At 40.6% G+C, this 20,981-nt stretch overlaps 1 protein-coding gene across 6 annotated transcripts in view; it reads left to right on the forward strand.

Annotated features, from left to right (window-relative positions):
- asap1b (ArfGAP with SH3 domain, ankyrin repeat and PH domain 1b) overlaps positions 1–20,981 on the forward strand; it is an 80,621-nt gene that overhangs the window by 27,049 nt on the left and 32,591 nt on the right. For all 6 annotated transcript variants that reach the window (XM_042220976.1, XM_042220979.1, XM_042220978.1 and 3 more), the window contains exons 2-8: positions 1,407–1,479; positions 6,569–6,714; positions 10,352–10,426; positions 10,876–10,925; positions 11,129–11,258; positions 19,384–19,469; positions 20,741–20,816. In XM_042220976.1, coding sequence (XP_042076910.1) covers positions 1,407–1,479; positions 6,569–6,714; positions 10,352–10,426; positions 10,876–10,925; positions 11,129–11,258; positions 19,384–19,469; positions 20,741–20,816 — 636 coding nt within the window. The remainder of the gene's footprint in view (positions 1–1,406; positions 1,480–6,568; positions 6,715–10,351; positions 10,427–10,875; positions 10,926–11,128; positions 11,259–19,383; positions 19,470–20,740; positions 20,817–20,981) is intronic.

Consider the following 20,981-nt stretch of genomic DNA (forward strand, 5'->3'; position numbering starts at 1 on the left):
TACTCTTTAAAATACCAGAATAGGGAGGATGGAGTAGGTCTAAGTTTATTAGATTGATCAGTTTTGCTGAACTATGAAATATTTTGGGTGCAGTGTATTTTTTGCATACAGGTATAACAGAATAGCTTTAATGTTTGTTTGTTTTTTAAACTTGAGTTTGAACTTATACAGAATGCAGCAAGATATTAAAAAAACAGTTTTATTTATTAAAAACACACTATATCGGATTCATATCGGTATCGGCCGATATCCAAATTTATGATATTGGTGTCGGTATCGGACATAAAGAAGTCGTACTGTGCCATGTTTAACGGTACTGGTATAAGAATTTGGAAAAGCTGGGATTTCTGTATCCCCGCCTGCTTCAAACAACAGTGACCACACATTATGAAGGCTGGGTTGCCAAGCTTTGCAGAGTCAGTTGACCTGTGAGTGAATAAATGCTGATTTTACCCTTTCCCACTGAAGGCAAAACCCAGATGTTCGTGGGTGTTTTGTTTTTTTGTTTTGTTTTTTTAACCAACTGAGAAAAGATTTAACAAGATAGGATGGGGGAAAAAAGCAATAAAAATGTGAACGTTTATAATTAAATTCTGAGCTGAGGGGGCGTCAAAATCTAACATTTCACTTATTCACTGATGTAATTGACTTTAGTCTTTATCTTTAAGCGGTGCACAGGATTATGTCAGTCAGTGCTGGGATTTCTAACGGGGAAATGTGAGTTATGGGGTGTGTTCGAATGTGATGTGACTTCAGATGTAGTTGTTGTTTTCTCTGGCAGGGAATGAGCTGAGCGATACGGCCTCATGGTGAGATTTTCTTGCATGTGGATGATGTTTATGATGATGAATTTTCCTTGTGTGAAGCCATATTTTTTTTTGGGGGGGGGGGGGGGGGTGACGGTAAATCAGCTCAGGGGTCACGCTTGTGGATTTTGCATTGAATGGCTTTTGTAATACTTCTGTACATGTAACCACCGGTGGAAGATGCATGTGTTTTTATTATTAATACTGGTCATTATTTTAAATCCCTGGTGCTTTGTTTGCAAAGCGCTAAACATTAATCTGTGAAACTGCAAGAAAGTGAGATGTATAGCGTGCAGTAACGGCAGGTCGGCCTCATTTTTGTGAGAATAATTTGTAATAATAAACAACCGGTAATTGCACAAAAGTTCTGCTTGAAATGATGATTGATGCCTCGTTCATTATGAATGAGCACTTCAGCTCTATTATTGAGCAAATATTTGTTGTTCTTATGCCGTAACCTCTTCAGGTTTGGTCTACCATTAAAACAAATATTTAAAGGTTGCAAAGTGTCTTTGCTGTTTTCTGATATGAATGTTCACAGTCACCTTTAAAGGCATGAAACCACTTCAAAGGTGTTAAAAAGCATCATCTCTTCCTCAGGCGCTGGACCAGGACCGAACCTCCCTGCAGAAGGTGAAGAAGTCAGTGAAGGCCATCTACAATTCAGGTCAAGGTGAGAGTCTTTTTCTAAATCTGTCAGGCTTTGCTGTGCTTTGATTAATGTTTGGATACAGCCTTGTAGCCCTTTCCTGAAAGTCAAACCCCCAGAGACCAGGATTTGTTAAATATCTTTAATAAGAATGAGGGTTGCTGCTTTTTTGTGTGTGTGCGTGTCTGGAATGCAGCCTTGTGTTGGACAGATGGTGTTTGTTGCATGTATCGGGCCGTCCCAGAAACCAACACCTGAGTTTGTTTAGTGTGTTGCTGTGACATGGATCCTCAGTAATTTTCCACTGAACGCTTGCGAGAGCCTCCTCCCTGTAAAATGACAGTTTGTGATGCTTGACCCACAAAAAAAGTTTATTTTTTCTCCTCAGAGAAGAGTCTGTTTACCTTTGTCTCATTGTGGCTCTTTTGGAGAAACAGCTGGGTTAACTTGAAGCCAGCTGTTACGCAAGTTTTTAGTTTCCTCCGAGTTAAAGTAAGATAAAGGCCTTAATCCTGTTTGTGTTTCATATGTGATACACGAGTTTTTGAGACCTCTGCATCATTGGTGTGATTTATTTATCTATTTTCCCATGAGAAAGCTGATGTATACTATCATATAATGCACAGAAATGCCAATAATTTCATAATTGAGGCTTTAAAGGGTTAAAGTGATTGCAAAACAGAGACTTGGGCATGCTCAGTTAAAATATATTTAAAAATTGTGATATCAGTCCCAGCAGTGTGCCAGCAGTGCTGTGGTGGCAACTGTTTGATCAGTTTACCCCGAGGCCACACAAACTGAGATTTTTCTTTAACCGAAGTCAACTTCTCCAAAAGCTTTTCATCATTTTTGCAGTAGCTGAATCACTGGTGTAGTGAGAATAATGCAAAGTTGTATATAGAAATGTATGTTTTAAACATCATCTGGGATTTCCTACATCTTATCACTGTGTTGTCATGTTTGGCATTGAACCCTGGCAACAAAGTCGGAGTAGCAAGATTTACAGCAGAAGCCTTGAGACTAATCCTAACCTTCCCCTTTTTTTCTTTCTTTTTTTGCATAAAAATGATTGAAAACGATGATCGAAAACTTGTATTAGAGCATTTTAGAATATGTGTCATAGATCTTACAGATCTAACAGTCCTGCTACTGTGATATGAGGATTTTAAAAAAAATATCAAAACAAAACCAAAAGATGACCAAACGTCGACTGTCAGGGCCCCTAAGCCTGAGCGAGAACCTCCATCTCACTTTGTCCCGATCTTATTTTAAATAAATGCGATATACCTTCGTCCTTATAAATGTTTTCCTGTTGTTTATATCTTTAATCTAACCCATTTAAAAATGTTAAGGTTGTTTTATTTTTTTGCTATTTATCTTATTTTGACTTTGTGTTTCAGTCTTGCTTGGCCTGGATTCAATTGATATGAAAATTGTTTATACAGGACTGTGCAAAAGTCTTGAGCCACGCCTCATTTCTTAATATTTTGCCATAAGAATGTGAAATGGGTGCATACACGCATATGGAGGTTCAGGCATGAAGATGGGTGCACACTATGAAGCTACAGCAACAATATATTAATGTATTAAAAAATTTTTTTTTAATGATGCTGGCTTTAAAGACACATCCCAGAAAGCTGCTGTAGCTCATCTGGATTCAGTGTTTTCAGTGGTAGAAACTTTTTGTCACGTCATCCAAGTAACTTCTTCAGTCTTGGTCATAAAAGTCTGAGTTTGTAGCCCATTGTTAGACAGCTACTTCTGGTCATTAAGCAACAGTATGAGGTTAGAGGAACCTGCAGGCAGATAGATGAGTGATGAAATATTTCTCCCTCTGAAAATGCAACGACCAAACGAACCTGGATTTTTGAGCGTGCATCAAAACACCTCCAAAGACGCTCTTTACCAATCAGAAGCAACAGTGCTTATTATAAAATTACCAAAATTAATGAAGATACATATAATATTTTGTGTTCTGTCTTATCTTTGGTTTTGCTAGGATTTTATTTAAATCCTCGAGGTCGTTTCAATTTTTCTGTGAGCTGTTTTTTTCCTCTACAACTCCAACAGCTAGCAGCAGCAGGTGCTCAGGTTTTATACGAGGCACGACGAGGTCACGTCGCCTCAGACGGAGACGCCAAGTGTAGTCTGCATAGTGGCCGTCTTCCAGGTGGCTTGTTTCTGTGTACTTAAATTTTCAATTTCATTCATGTAGAAATCACATTTGTATGGAAAACAACAGAGAGCTTGCACTCCTCCCAATTTGACCCTTTTGTGTGACTCCTCTTTGGCCTGAAACTCAACAGACGATGTAATGTAACAATGAAAGTGGAAGGATATTAAGAACTTGAACTTTTAAGCTTGGTGAATCTAAAGACCTCTCATGCTACCCCTCCACTGTAACCCACTTCTTTCCTGCTGGGCTCCTAAACCCCTTAAACACCCAGAAAATCTGTAGAAAATACAGAAAATACAAAACGTCCTCAATAGTAACTTCAGGACTGTTTGAACTTTGAGTTTCCACTGTGACGCGCGTCCAAATTGGCTGCTGTGGGGACTAAGCTCCGCGGGTTTCTAGTCTCACCTGACCTCCCTGCCAGGTCTCCTCTCTAGATTTGGCAACAGTCTAAACACGTCCCCCTCCACCTCCTCTCCAGCTTAACGACAGTGACAGATGGATGCTGCTCTTTGACTGACGGCTCTCGGGGAGTCTCGCAGACCCTGAGAACAACGCGTCTTGTTCCATTGACAGTAACTGTATATAAAGAGGACTTGCTGTTGTCAAAATGTATAAAACAAAGTTTCTCAGGAGTGAAGGTCATGTGTCTTATTTTATTGCTTGTGTTGCTGCTCTGCTGAAGGAACTTTCCACTGCAGGATCTGCTGAGTATTTCTGCCACATTTGTCTTATTGGAAACATCCCTAGGAAAGATTTACACTTCTGTTTGTTTCAGGTGTGTGTCTGTGTTGCCTTTGAGAACAAAAAAAAGCTGGACTGAAATACTTTCCCTATCCACAGCCTTTTTGTTTCTCACTTTCTTTAACTTGAGCTGTAAAATCTTGGCTTTAGAACATTCTTGGTTATAAATTTGCAAAGCTCTCCAACTCACATCCAGATCATCAGAAATAAATATGTGCAAAGCTGAAAGCAGCTGAACTTGATTCTATAAAGTGAACTTTATGGTCCTCTGAAAAACCTCCTTCGCTTTGATTGGCTTTGTTAGTCCATGTTAGAGACCGGGTTTGCAAGAGGCTGCATATTCTTCTTTTGGTATCTATTAGAGTAGCTTTGCATAATTTTCAGATCAAAATAATGCTTATTTATCTTATTCTGGTGCAGCCCCTCAGTTTATTCAGCTCCTCTCCCTCTATGCTCCAGTCACATGATCTCAAACATTTGAGACTGATCGCATGACCACAAATTATTACATTATGTTCACTGAACCTGTGATGTCACTGCCTTTGAAACAGTTCCTTCAAAGACAGGGATCTGGTCTGCGGCACCTCGTAGTCAGCTGCCGTCAACATAGTGAATTTGGTGTGCCAAGACCGCAATAAGACCGAGTCAGTCTGCTATCAGTTTGCTGTTTAATGTGATCAAGTTGGCAGTTTCATGCAATCGGTGACATTTTGGTAAATTCACATTTACTAATTATATTTGGAGTCCAGCCAGAACCTCACAGATCTGAAGCATTAATTCAGAGATTGCTCCATAAATAGTCACGTAGTTGCATCAGGTGGCTATTTAACAGCAAAACCCCATAGGCATTTATTGCAACCTTTCTTTTGAATAGACTTATAACCATAATACAATCAGCTGGGAACCAGTTGCAGAGTATGAGATGAGTTGCAGATGATCATCGGTGCAGACAGTCATATTTACTGCAACGTGTTGAGAATCTGTCTGCGCTTTTATATTAGATGATGCTTAGACTGGTGAAGGTTTGCAGTTGTCTGAGAGTGACTGTAGTCAGTCCAAGTCAAATCAAAGATTGTGGGTGATGCAGTCTCAACTTCTGGGAACTATTTGGTTGCAATTTGCAATTGGTCGTTAAATAAGAAAAGACTCGATGTAATCACTGATCAAGCGTTTTGTTTAGTCTAAAGCTGAGATGTCAAACTCATTTTACATCATGGGCCACATGCAGTCCACTGTGATGATGAGTGGGCCGGAGCATGTATCAGAAACGGACAGAAAATAAGTAAAGGCATAACGGGTCCGCTTTAAAAAAAAAAATGTCGCAGGGTGTGGGTGAAGGGCCTCCAGGTGTTAAATGTCCTCAATGAAATGACAGGGCAAGTGTGTGAGTTTTGAAGTTTGAAGTTTTCCGCTCTTGCTATTTGGAAGATAATAATAATATTATTATTATTATCAATAAAGTGCTATTATTTTTTATGTCTTGTCAATTGAATTCTGAACTGAAGAGCTGCGACTTGAGATCAAGTGCGTGAGTTGGCCCAAATCTCTGGGACAGAGACTGGGAATCTGGGTTGATGATTTCACTCGGAGTCGTTTGCCATCCACTTAGGCCCATCTTCCTATACCTGACAGCCAATGTGTGGTACATGGTGTGTGCGACACCTCTTTTCAATTGCAGCTAGATACAGAGTGGGTCAGCGACTGTAGCAATAACTACGGTATATCAGAGGTGTTCTCTTTTCTTTTCTTTTTCTGAACTCATAATGCAAGCCGAGCGCTCTCCTCTGAGTGGGTTTTAGAGGTCATTAAAGCTCATTCTTCTTTCTTAGAAACATGTAAAAGGATCTCAAGATTTTCTGATATGATGTGGAGAAAAATGCTCCAAGAAGCAAAGTTTCTGGCTTTGTTTCTGTTCTCGATGTTTTTTAACGTTTTCAAAACAGGACATAAGAGGTTTCACTTCTTATTTTTTTTTTTTTTTAAATAAGCTTATACTTCTTAAATATTAAATGTCTAAGCAGAAAGAGCTTTTAAGGAACTTAAAGCCTAAAACCGATTCAAAAAAACATATAATTCACTACCTGGTCGCTGTGTGTGCACCTGGAGAAGGACACTGATATTTTTTCCCCTCAGGATGTCATTAAAAGTTATAGCATTTAAACTGACCACTGCCCCATCTCCTTCTTTAAACAGACCACGTCCAGAATGAAGACAATTACGCCCAGGCTCTGGATAAGTTTGGCAGCAACTTCATCAGCCGGGACAACCACGACCTGGGAACAGCCTTCGTCAAGTTCTCTTCCCTCACCAAGGAACTGTCGGCACTCCTGAAGAACCTGGTGAGTCCAGCCTGTCAGCACTCAAAGTGTCATTAAAATAAATGGCTTGGAGAGCCTTTACTGCTGGCCTGGTGTATGCAAGGATAGAAAGAGGAATCCTTTCCATACACAGCTTACGTTCGCTGTCTTCACTTGGATCAGTGGGATAGATTAGGATTACTTTAGTTTAAAGGTGAAGATTGAAAGGTTGGATGAAGCAGCTAACACCTGAGTTATGCGTTTGTACAGGTTCCAGCTGAATAATACATGTTCATCAATCTCTGCTCTCGCCTACGCAGTCAAAACCATCATGGCGACTGGACAGTATAGCTGACTTTATCCACCTTTTTCCTTACCAGACAGGCTCTTATCTGCCTGGTGTGGATTTTCACTGACGTTTCTGTTGAATAATGTGTCCTGTTTGAATCCTCTGAATGATTGTTGTTGGAAGAGCCAGACCACGCGCTCTCTCTTTCTCTTTCTTTTGCTCTCTCTCTCATCCTGTGTGGCTCACGGGGAGATTAGACTCCATAAATAAACTTGGCAGCACCAGGAACAACTGCATGCGTGTTTGTGTGGAAAACACCCTAAATCACTCACCTGTCTGAGCTGCCTGCATATTGAAGCAAACATCTCTTGACTTTTTCATTTTGAGTATTTCATCGAGTGCATTTTTCAGACTTCAATAACGGCGCCCTGAGGGCAGCTGGTGTGTGCGTGTACTACAAATGAGTATCGATGAGCGGCGCTTGCCCTAGATGTCCTACATGTGTCATCAGCTGAAATTTAAGGATTTCGCAAACAGATAGAAGCAGCTTTTCTGTGTCTTCTTCTCTGTTTTCCTTCTGAGAAGACAGTGACAGTTTCCAGGATGGCTGTTAGAGCACATCGGCAGCCGGCCAATGAAAGATTGATTCTGACAATAGCATATGCAAGACAGGCACTTAAGAAGCACATTAGCGCCCATTAAGCATTGTTTACTTCCTCGAACGCTGCAGTGAGGCGCTGTGGACTTGGCTAACAGCAACAACCAGGACTTAAATGCTTAGTGGTGTTGTGAGTGACCTTGCTGATCCTAATGGTTAGAGCTGCGGCAACCCGAGCTGCTGCAGACATCGTTCTTTGACGGACTCACTTGCATGTGCGCCATTTTCCTGTGGCGTTTGCTCGTTGCTTCAGTCAGCTGCAGCAGGAATGTGTTGATAAAGTGCAGTGAAGGTTAAAAAAAACAAGGCTGGTGCTGTTTTGTTTTTCTCTCAAATCCAAAGATGCACTGCTTTAAAACCGTGCTTTTTCATTTCATTTTAATGGGATCAAAGGCCTGTGCGTAAAGTGGAAGGAATGGTTTGTACTTATTACTTAACTGCGGACCGTTTTAGCATTTTTGAGCTCATTGTTTTAGTTTCACATTCCCCGCTTTGGTTTTGATTCATGCTCATTACTTTAATCTGACTCAGGATTCATTGTTTATCAGTTTTCTTATTGATCCCTGATCTTATTTGTTTGTTAAAAAATGGTCCGACTTATGTGTTTAGCTTTTTTTTTTTTTTTTTTTTTTTTTTTAGCATAATGTTGAAAGCTTGTATGTGAATCAGCTGTGCAAAAACTCCACCGACATGTTTGATGTTACTAATCCTGATTTATTGAACAAATCGGAGCTGGTTGCCAATTCCCATTATAGTCTAGCCCCCAGTAAAAGTTGTATTCAACACTCCATGACCCAGTAGCAGACAAAGCTGGTGATTTGCTGCCACAGCCTTTAGCAATTAAACCACACAGTGCTAACTGGAATAGTGGAAACCAAAAGTGGGGCACACAAGAGATGACTCGACTTCCCGGCACTGGACATTCGATGGGAGAGCTCCTTTCCCAACAGGAGAAACTGGCAGTGTTGTGGTGGGCTGCAATAATTTCATGTTATCTTTATGAACTCCTACTGCTAAGAGTAAATATTACACTAGACAGTCATGATAGATGTTGGACAGGTGCTCTCACGTCTGCAGCCTCATGCAAACACTGAGCTGAAACTGATTAGACGATCACCTCTTGCAGGATCTCTACTTCTGGATTCCATAATGAAACCAACATCGCAGACTGCTTGCAAACTTTCAGTGAAACTTGTTTCTGAGTTCATTTGAGGTGATGAAGAAGTCATGCAGATGTTGGTTATTTTTTAGAGCCTGAGTACGACTGCATTCAGAGTTTGTCATGAGGTCCTAGAACAGGAGTGCCAAACATAAGGCCCAGAATTGACTCTGATCTGGCCCACTGACAGTTTTTCAAATGCTAAACATTTGCTGTCAATTAATGAAAACTAGTTCTAATAAATGAGAACTTTATATGCTAAATTTGGAGTTCCAGGACCGTCTATGCACGACTTAAAATGAGTTTCACATTCCTGTTCTAGAGGCATTGGATCATGTCAGATGCATTGCATTTGCATAAAATAATCTAGAGTTTATGCAGATGTCCCATCTCTGGATGCGTTGCACAGGCAGTAGACAATGAACGAGAAACACAGAAGTGAGAGATCCTGTGGACACAGTAACACTCACCAGGCAGCCTGAAATGTGTCTAAGCCTTACTGTTGGTGTTGTGTGATGTGTACAGCCAGACTATTACTGCGTTGTTGTTTTTTTTTAAGTGCGACTGATGCTGATCCCATTTTTTTTAATGTATCTGCACAGCTGTGATTCTATTCTGCTGAGAGCATTTGAAACAATGAAACTGCTCTGCTTGTCAACAATGTGCTGACACCATTCAGCAGTGTTTACCCCAAGTTTCTTCCTGTGTGTAACGTTGAGTATGCTGTCGGCACTTGTTGGACATCATATTAGCTAAAACCGACATGTCTGTTGCAATATTTTTCTATCATATGTGTGTTACTTTGTCTTTGTTTGCAACTCGCCCTACTCAATCACGTGTTCAACAGCCCAACTTGGCACACAGGTACATCTTAGGACCCTGAAGGTCCTTAACTATATTATGACGTCATCACATTGCCTAGCAATAACCTGGCAATGGGATAAAATTACCCTTGCACTTAGGGCTGCACGATTTTGCATAAAATGAGAATCACAATTTTTTGGCTTAGAATTGAGATCACGATTCTCTCACGATTTTCTTTTCCAGTATAAATATTTATTGCACTTATTAACTGCACATCAACTTCGTAACAGTTGAGACTGAACATTGCACTACTATAAACAATGCATGAGTTGTGGTGTAATAGTATGAGTCGTCCTAAATGTACCTGGGGGCTGCAGTTTTTAGTGTTACCCAAGAATTTAGCAAGGTCTGTTTTCAGCTGTGGATTGCAGTAAATAAACATTTGGTCCTCTGGTGGCTGAAGGTTTAGTAGCAGGATTGTAACCTACAGTGTATTTATGGTTAGACTTGCTATGCTCATGAGTAAGGAACATTTAACCCGGTGTTTTAATACTTTTGGACAGATCTGTGGCACAGCGGAGTGAGTTATATCGAGCTCTGGCTGCACAGACAATACTTGTTTGTAATAGAATTTCATTGTTGGTTCTTTTTGTGGTTTTACTTGGCAGTGCCTTTAACGTCTGCCTCTGATGCTATGGTTTGATATACGAACTAAGTTTTCTCTCCTCATTATAAATCCTCTCCCTCCTCCTCCTCTTGTCTCTTTCAGCTCCAAAGCCTCAGCCACAATGTGATCTTCACCCTGGACTCGCTGCTGAAGGGTGATCTGAAAGGCGTGAAAGGGGTAAGATTTACTTTAAAAACAATTTCTCTTCTTCCTCCTTTTTTCTCTCTCTCGACTCTTCCGGGGCCCCTAATAGTACATCTCAGTGGGGCAGGGGGATAGATGGCCGGTCAGCCCATCTCTCTATCAATTTCAAGTTGTGTGCCTGTGATTAAGAGACTTGGAGGATAGACGGGGGAGTTTAGAGAAGAAACTAAAGATCACACTGTAAATCTGGCTGAAGTAAACACTGCTTTTGTGTTGTTTAAGGCGAATAACTGGGCCATGAACTCTTGATGTTTGAGGTACAAGGAGGGGCGTGGGTGCTCGTTGGGCATTGAGGCCATAAATCGAGAGTGTAGTGAAGCATTTGCTGGGCCTCAAGCAGCGATCCAACTCTTCAAATAACTCCGTCCCTCCTGTGACCTCCTTTGTAGTTTGCTGATTCTTGTTCTTCTGTGTTTCTGCAGGACATAAAGAAGCCCTTTGACAAAGCGTGGAAGGACTACGAAGCCAAGTTGTAAGTGGATAACTTAAGTGTGCTGTTGTATCTGCGCTGTTTGTCATTATGAGTCAAGCTTTATTGACATTACAGCAGTTCTGCAGGGGCCCTTAAAGAGTATCACAGAATTTACAGCACACAAACCCAATGCGAAAAACAAATAAAGGTCACATTTAGAAATGTAGCCCTTGTAATGATTAGTCCTGTGGTTTTTTTGTCAGTACAAAGATAGAGAAGGAGAAGCGAGAGCACGCCAAGCAGCATGGGATGATCCGCACCGAGATCACCGGGGCCGAAATCGCAGAGGAGATGGAGAAGGAACGGCGTCTCTTTCAGCTCCAGATGTGCGAGGTAGGCCTTTGTTTACGTCTAACAGCTCTATATTTGCAGGAGGCTCGCTTGAGAGTCAATGATTAAGATTCAGTTTAGAGAAAAACAGATACAAAAGCAACAATTTTGCCCAAAATTGTAAAAAAATAAATAAATAAATCACAGAGGTAAGACTTTATCTTAGTGGGATAAGCGTTAAAACATACAGCAGCATACCCACTAGCCTGCTCCTGTCACTTCTGTCTTTTACTTTAAAAAAAGAAAAGGATCTAAGCTGATTGAAATAATGGTCAGTAAAGGATCTACAAACTATTATTTATTGATATTAAAAAAGATCACTCGCTTAATTTCATTCAGTTCATATTTTTCCCCTGGTCCTCAACATCCTGTCAGGGTAGCTGTCCACAGTTGGTGTGTTTTCATCAAACCCACAAAAAGTCGCTCCAGCAGCCAACGGGGCAAGAGGAGCACGACCAAGAGAGCTGAAATCCAGTTACAGAAACAGATTTTCAAAACTTGACCATGATGCCTTTCATTTTTTCCCTCTGACTGTAAAAGCAAAATGTAACCACAGTTGGTAAGCTTGTTCTCTATTTCTGAACATCAGTGGCGTCAGGCGAATCCACAGCCTGTGGGGAGAATCCCAGCTGATTGGCTTTCGTGACGTAGCATAAAGCTTTTTTTTCCTCAAATATCTTTATTTCAGGATTTTTCAAGTATTTTAATCACTGCATGGCCTTTCCCTTTGACTCTTTTCTATTAAAACTCCGATATATTTCAGGATATCGAGTCTCAAAAGTTTGTCATACAAAAAAAGAAAAGGTGATTCAGGCAAAGACTGAAACGAAATGCAGGAAATTCAAGAAGGTATAAATATAGAAATATGTTTTTGATACTGATACTGTCACCTAATGTCTCCTGCTTCCTGTTAGCTTGAAATATTAAGACAAAACCACCACTACACACACACACACACACACACACACACACACACACACACACACACATTTATGAAAAGCAGGCCAAAGGTTAAGCTCTGCCAAACTGAAAACCAGTAGCAACAGGTGAGAGGAATTGGTTAATTGAAATTTACGGATAAATTATCATCATCAACTTGTGCAGAGGAGGTCAGGAGAGAGGTACAACTGTCATGGTTTGGGCTGTTTTTCAGTCAGAGGTGTTGGTGTTGTCAAATTTGATGAAAGTATCAACACAGATTTTGATCCTCCATCCAACACCAGCTGGAACGTGTCTGATCGGTAATGGTTTCACCTTTTAGCATGACAATGCTCCCAAACGCAATGTAACACTATGGCTACGTTCACACTGCAGGTCTTAATGCTCAATTCCAATTTTTTGGATCAAATCTGATTTTTTTTTGTCTGCTCGTTCACACTACAAATAAAATGCGACAGCAAACGCGCTCCAGTGTGAACGCTCAAAGCGGCCCGCATGCGCAAAAGAAGACCTCACACACACAACGCGCTCTGTTTAGACCCAGAGCAAACCATATTGTTTGACTGCTTCGGACTTTACATTTCTCAATTTTGCTTTAAGTTATAAAGTTATTTTGTTATTTACATATGGCCTAATAATGATCCGTATTGCTGTTTTAGAGAGGAGCGGTGCTTCAAAGGATAGTTGCAGATTTCTTTCAGAATCTGCAGATTATACAGTACAAATAAAATGTTCACGTTTCTCCAACGTTGTCTTCCCAACAGTTTCACTGACATCTACACCGGATGGCCAGGAAGCGTTCGCGATGTTTTCTCCGGCGCTGATAATTGCCGTCTGTCTTGTGTCAGTGATGTAAAAGACGGATTTAATGCAACATGACCGTTCAAACAGCAGTCGCTTTCTAAAACTTCAGATATGTATCGGATTCAGTACCACATATGAAAGTGAGGTCGGATTTGAAAATATCTGATTTGTGCTGTTCACACTGTCAAACCATGATCGGATATGGGTCGCATAGGGTCAAAAAAGTCGGATTTGATGCGCTTTCGCCTGCAGTGTGAACGTAGCCTATGTCATGGACCGGCCTAAGAGAGTTCAGACTGTGTTGAAAAACAAAGGTGGTCATCCAAATAATGACAAACTCTCTTTTTGCCTTTTATACTATATGTCTACGTATATATTCACAAAATTTCTCCACCTATTTCCCATTTTCCTGTAAATATATAAAGAAATGAGGGGTGGCTCAAGAATACATGACAGTGAGAATCCACGAGTTTCTTCTAATTAATGTTGTAGTTTAGCAAAATATGAATTAGTCATTTCTTTTGGTTAAATTAGTGATTTGTCAAAACTGTAATGTGCAGCACCATGTGTAGGGTTTCAGCATACACCTCTGCTACAGTAATGCAAGAGAAAGGCGTGTATTTTCAGTCTTTGTTTGTCAGCACTGGAGCTGAACTGGTTGTTGCAGTGATTGCATGTCACAGGATAAGAATAAGAAGAAAATGATGACATAAGTTGGATATTTGAGCTCTTACTAAACAATCAAACGTTTGTCTTTAAGTGTTTTCAGATGTTCATCTGGTGCCGTGAACGTGTTTGCTGTTAAACATGTTGTAACTCTGTTTGATATTAGCGCACAAAGAGCAAACTTAAAGAAATCTGACAGCGAGAATTAAGTGTAAAACAATTGCGAGCTCCTTATGCGCCCATGAGAATCAGAACAAACTGTTAGAGCTCACTCTGCTCTGCCAAAAACGTCTCTAGTGGTGGGTGGTGACGCCTACGCCTCGTTCACTGTTTTATCCTGGTAGGATTTTTTACATAATGGACCAATGGCTGCTGCACTGCTGTTGGCTGTGTGAATTATTCACTACAAAACTCGCTGCACTTCTTTTGTGCCCTGCCATGCTGATCTGCCCCCTTCTCACTGTGGTTCTCAAGTATTTCCTTGCCCACATTTTCCACCTGTCTTCCAACTTCTCCTTACTCTGTTACAGAGCACGTACTGAATGGCTGATCAAGTCATACTTGATTACCACTGATGTTTTCCAATGACTTCTAAAGCTAAACATGAGCCAACACGAGAATATTAAGAATCTCTGAGCTAATCGCTAACAGCTCAGCTTCACATTAGAAAAGGAAAGTACACCCTCTGTCAGTTCTAAGGTTTTATGTATCAGGACATAATAAAAACAATCTGGTCCTTGGCAGGTTTTACAATTAGATAAATAAAACGTCAGATGAATAGCAACACTTGATATATTCCACTGTTTTAATTTAGAAAAATTAGGAAAAAATCTAGAAGTAGTGTGTTAAAAAAAACACTCTGATTACATCTACAGGAATTAAAAGGATGAGTAGCAGCCAGGAGCTTCCAATTCAAATGCACTTGATTAGCTGATTATCAGCAAGTAGAGCACCTCCATAAAAGTGAGATTTTGGCAGTTTGATGGTCTGAAGCATTAAGATGTGTTCACACCCTGCAGAGGAGGACCGATATCTGCAAAGACTGCTGCTGCCCATCAATCTGAGAAGGGTTTTAAAATCATTACCAAACAATTTGAAGTCCGTCACTGTACAGTGAGAAAGAGTATTTACAAGTGGAAACCATTTAAGCTCTTGTAGTGTTGCCATGCTTAGAAGAATTAGCCACATCTCGGACTCTGCGGGCCTCAGTTAGCATGTTAAAAGTTAAAGTTCATTAGAGTACATTTAGAAAAAGACACAACAAGTATAGCTTGTTTGAAAGTATTACCTACCTCTCAAATCTCTAATGCACAGCATATCTGCACAAATGCCTCATACCAACTGTTAAGCAAGGTGATGGAGAAGTGTCGGTTGGGATTTTGCATCCACAAGACCTGAGCACCTTGCTGTCGGCTATTAACTCCTTCAAAACGATGTGAGAGACCGATAAAGCCATACAGAAAATGATTACTTCCAGTTATTGCTGCTAAACGTGGTTCTACAAGATGTTTAGTCACAGGGTGTACTTAGTTTTTCACTGCTTCTGGACTTTGAGTTTTTGTTGAATAAATAATGAAATAGTGTAATCTGTCATGTTGTTGATCACCTGAGGGTTTTTTTTTTATTATTTCAGTAATCTGGTAAGGTACCAAATTATATTTCATTATGTCCTGTTATGTAAAAGTGAAGAAGGTGTACTTTTTTTGCACTACTGTAGATGCTAATATGCTAACCTTCTGACAGGTATTCTCACCAACTCTGTCAGGATGCCAGCATATGGTGTGTTAGCGGTGTTATAGGTTTGTGGCTCTAAAACCAAAGCCCTTATCTCATAATAGTTTTAGCTCTCCTAGTAACGGCTTTTAATGTGGTAATACCAGCTGCTAATCCGCTTGGCTGCTCTGTTCAGTGTTTGGAGATGCTAGTGTGCATTTTAGCTCACTTTCACATGACCCTTACTTGCATTTTTTTTCTGGTATTATGGAAACTTTATTTGAATCTCAGCTTTTATAGGTCCCCTTAAGGTTTATTAAGATGGTATTTTTTTAAATCTTGTGTCCCTGATGCACATACTTAGCGCCTAATGGCGTGAGCTCAGCTAATCAAGTTTATTTTCGCCTCTGAATGTCTTACAATTAAAATCGTGCTGCTCTTACAGATAGACATGGGATTGTTATCAGCGGGAATCATTTACGCCTTTGCAAAGCAAATGATGTTTGCATGCAGCAGAACCTCTGTAAGACAAGCCAAGGTAAAAATAAACCTTGATTAGCTGAGCTGTCATTATTATGCAGCGGCTTTGTGCATCTGAAGTTGTTTGAGACTCATTTGAATTCATAATAAATTATATTGGGCACACAAGTTTTAAAATAAATACATTCTGGGACTTTGAGGAAACTATGGAGCTCCTAATCTTTAGCTATAAGTGTCTATGTGAGATTCCCTCACTCTTTAAGTTTTTATCAAGCGTAGTACTCACACGTTTAGCATTTAAAGAGCTTCATTATCGTGAATTTGAAGTTGTTTATGGCCACTTAAATACAAAGGTCACTTTATGTACTTGTTTCTTTTTGTTCTGCTTTTAGTCTCTTCTGACTTCACACTATGTTTATCAGCTAGTCACAACCGTTTCCTGCTGAGCAGCCACTGTTAAGAGCTGCAGACAACTTGATCTGCAAATGCTGCTACAAAAGGGCTGAAAAATGAAGTGAAACAATAAAAGAAGAAAAACATGAGTAAAAAATGTGAAAAAGTCAAATTATTAAAACATCAGATTTGCAGATTTTAGTAACAGAAAATTTTAATGATGTGGACGAATGGAAAAAAGTAAATCCAAAATGGAAATGAATGGAAAATAATTAGTGCTCGAATTGTGTTCAAGAATATTTTGCAGAAATAAAACAGCTTGTAAGATAAATAATTACAGCTATAGTTCAGATTGTCAGCCAAACACATGAAATGTGGCCTTTAATTCTTTGGTTATTGATTCGAGTTACTCCTGAAGGTAACAGTGGTTTTAGTGGTTGAACGTTGTTGCTTGATTAATTAATTAATTGTAGAGAAGTCCGGCTCAAATTTGGGTTTAAAAATGTGAATATTTAACAACATAATTTTTAGTTATAAATAAACTTTTGGCATATTTGTAAAATATTTGTGTTTTCCCGTTTTGATCATTTAAATTTGTTGCGCACTGTCAAATCTCCCAAAATCAAGATGAGATCTATTTATTAGAGGGATGGCACCGAAGCAGAAGGTTGGAAAAACATTAAAACCTCCTGAATTAATTAAATAGAAAAATATGATACAGAAAGTTAAGTTTACAGGAAGAATGTCCCCAAAATTTAAGGAGGAAGTGTTTGAGCTATTGAGATATGGCTGGAAATTATAAACATCCTTTTTCTTTCTTGTAAGGCGACATGTAAAAACATGTGGATGTATTTGGATACATATAATGTACTCCTATCCTATCCCTTCCCCCCCATTCAGATGGCATGTTTGTTTTTATATATAAATGATGTTTTTCCCCCTTTTTCCCCTTTTTATCCTTTTAAAATGTCAAGTATTTAAAAAAACAAACAGGAAAGTGGTTTTACAGCCAATCACTCTAAAGCACCGTAAGAAAGAGGAGAAGCCTTTCATTCATTTAAGCCTACAGAGAAGCTTCATATTGTTTATGATGATCATCTGCAGGCTCAACACGGCGCCTCCTTTCACGTTGTGTTTCATACGCTGCTGCAGAAATGTTTGAACCGGCACTTGAGGGAGATTTATCTTCGCATGATTCCAGAAGACCATCACATTATCCAATTTAGCAGTCCGCCTCCAGCTGATGCTGAATGCCAAAGACTAGTTGTAGCTCCTACATTACATTAGCTCTGACTTCCTCTTTCGCTGGCTTCCTCAGTCCCAGATTTGATTTTAAAATTCTTGAGAGCGTTGCACATCCGTGCTGATTTGCTTTGTCCTCCCAGACCGACAGGAGTCCTCTGAGCAGGATAAAAACATTTTTGTGATTTTTGACCACTTGTGTTTTTTGTGTTTTGTTTTGTTTTTTTTTAAACCGGCCTCACTGAAAACGCTAGTTTGATGACTTTGTGGTTTCAAGAATGTATTTATCTTAAAAAAGAACATGTTAACGCACTATAATGAGAACATAACTGCTTGGTTCTGTGTATTCGGGACAAATATAGCTCAGTGTAGAGGCTGAACACTGAGTTTTAAAAACTCCATGACCCACCAGGCGCTGGTGTGCCTGTGGACTCATTAATATTTATATTCAGAGATGTCAAACCACTTCAGATAATGTATGAGCATGAGCTGGCAGGGCCATGGATGTTTATGTCTTTATCATTGTTTCACATGGTCGTGCAGATTTGCTGTAAGATGAGATGAGCTGCGTTCAGGGACGTTACCTAATGTATACAATGGTTGGTGTCTCTGAGTTATAACATGCATCGGTGTTATAAAAGTTCGGATTTGCAGCTAAAATAATACATAGATTAGACTTAAATTCTACTGATGGGAGTTAGATGATGCTGTTCTGTAATTTAAAAAAATGTTGTCTATGTTTTGAAGCATTCGGATCAAAAATCTCTTAATCAACAGCCACAGAGGCTGGAGATATCAGTGGTGCTGCTGTTGTGTGCAGGGCGTTTGCTGCAGTCAGTGGTACAATCTGTTCATCCCACTTAACCTCATTTCTCTCACACTCGCTCGTGCGCTCGCTCTCTCGCCGTTACTCAATCACCAGATTACAGGACGCTGTCACTCTCTCACCCTTTTCATCCCACGTTGCCGGTGAACGAGCGCGGAAAGGCCGGGCTCAGCAGGCTGTGCTCTGCTCTGCCCAGACGCGGCAGCAGTGCGAACGTCGCTGCTCATTCACACAAAAGAGTCCAAACTCGCACATTCGGCAGCTCGCTGCGAAACACTGAACCTGCACAAGCCTGGCACAAAATGTGCATAATCTCCCGTCCAACAGGCTGTGTGAGGCAGACAAAGCGGGGGTTGCGTGCATGCACACACGCATATGCACGCATCCACACGCGCTCAGGCGTGTGCTAATGCACCCAAGCATCCGAACACAATACTAGGAGCAAATTGAAACTGTATGTTGGCGTCACAGGCTTCAGAGCGGTATTGTGTAATAGAGTAAAATTTCCCGTAGCGCTAAAAGTGGTCTTTAGCTGTGACTCTTTGTAAATCTCTGGATTGGCACACTGAAGGATTAGTTTCAGATTAAGATCCTCTTTTATTTGTTTGTTTGGTCGGAGCGTCGTCTGAAGGCACCCAGACTGAGCACACAGCCTACAAAGCACTTTCTCTAGAGGCTGTTCCTTTTTTTTTCTTTTTTTTTTTTTTTAAAGTAATGCTAATGTTAAATATTTCCCATCAACCCTTTGAAACTTTATTTAGATCAAGGCAGACGGATGGTATTCTCCTGCTCTACAAGGGAATTTCACAGTGTTTGTCTGGTCTCCGCTCCCACAGTGTTGAGGCAGGCTTGGCTCGCACATCAAAGGTCTCATGAACATATGTGCACTCAGATGAGATTATCATAATGCAAAGTGCTCATGTTATAAGTATCTAAGGCAAAAGCAGAAGCTTTTACTGTCTGTGTAACAGTGCTGGCATGTTATACCTCATTAAACCCAGAAATCCTTTAAACGTACCCTACATTTCGACTCATGGCTGAACTCTGCTTCTCCCCTTCTTGCAGTACCTGATCAAAGTAAACGAGATCAAGACCAAGAAAGGAGTGGACCTCCTTCAGAATCTAATTAAGTATTACCATGCACAGTGCAAGTAAGTACCACCTTAATCCCCCTAACCCATATGTAACGCTCTCCTGGCATGTCCATCACACCCACCAACGAAACTCTTTCAAAAGAAGTAGGTTGCTGCCTCACTCTCCGTCTTGCCGTGCAGCTCTTGATGTCAATTTTCTTGCTCCTGCATGAATCACAGCTCTGCAGGGTGCACAGGAACGCATATATAGCTCTCATAAATATGCACAGGTCCTCACAAAGATGCGTTCTGACACCTCCAGGGTTTGGCGGGTAAATAAAGTTGGTGCTCTCCACGCCAGAACCGTGGCCCGTGACAGAATGACAGATCATCTCTCAGCGTTCTAGTTCTTGTCATAATACCGGGAGAAAACAATACACTTCCCCTTTAATCTGTCCAACCTGGGCCTTGATGGAGAGAAAAACTGCAGTGGTGATGGATTAGAGGCATAAGGATGTCGGATGGCGAGCTGAGGAAAGTGCAGGAGGCAATTTTGTGTTCACTTCAGCTTTAATTCGACTTCTAAAATTAACAAAGTTACAATCTAACACCACCGCAGTGTTAGATTAATGTTTCCCTCAATTCTGCACTAAAAGTGGCAAATAAAAGGTTGTCAGAAACTGTAGTCGTAATGGGTGTCAGTTATTAAATTACCCAAGAAACGCCAAGTAGAATGAATCCATCGCTAACTATGCAGCACAGCAAAATGTGCCAAGGGAGGTCAAGTCAAGGGAGGTGAATCCTTTTCTAAAACTGCAGTATAAACACTTAAACTGTGCATTCTGACACTCTGCAAAGTCAACAGTACTTGACACGGAGAGCACGCTGGAGTGGGAGGAGAGATGTGGGATCGTCGGTGCAGAGGCTGAAAGAAAACGAGCGGAGGGAAAGCGGTGGCAGCGAAAATAATGAAAAGAGGAAGGGAGATGTGTGTTTCGAGAAGAAAAAAGCATCGACGGAGAGAGAGAGGGATGGCGATGGAGATGGAGATCATTAGTGGTGATTTGCGGCCGTGGAGCTGCATCGAGGTGTGTACCGCTGACACATCTGTAATGGATTTCAGGATGTGCTAAGCACCTCTGCAAATCTGCCCAGCACTCGTGTGCCAGAACAAGCCCGGCTATACATTAAACTGCCTCCATCGCCCTATCCCTCTCTCTCTCTTTCTGTGACCTTCGTAAAGGCCAAACCAAGCTCACTGTAACACATGAGATTTGATCGCATGTCACGCATCTGGATGACTTTTAATGCCAGTGAAGTTCACGTGTTATCTCTGTTTCCCCCCCCAGTTTCTTCCAAGATGGCTTGAAGACAGCAGATAAGCTGAAGCAGTACATCGAGAAGCTGGCAGCTGATCTCTACAATGTAAAACTCCTCTTCGCTCTGGTTTCATCTCCTGCTCATTATAGGGTTTCATTTTTCATAGAAAACAACTTCTGAGCTATCCCAAGAGTCGGTCACCTGCTTTCCTGGACAAAACTAAGAAGTATCGTTAGAATGAGCAAACCGAATTATTTTCACTTCACTTTA

This window comes from Haplochromis burtoni, unplaced genomic scaffold (assembly GCF_018398535.1).
Source record: "Haplochromis burtoni strain Fernald_Lab_line unplaced genomic scaffold, NCSU_Asbu1 Contig_58, whole genome shotgun sequence".
NCBI classification, from domain to species: domain Eukaryota; kingdom Metazoa; phylum Chordata; class Actinopteri; order Cichliformes; family Cichlidae; genus Haplochromis; species Haplochromis burtoni.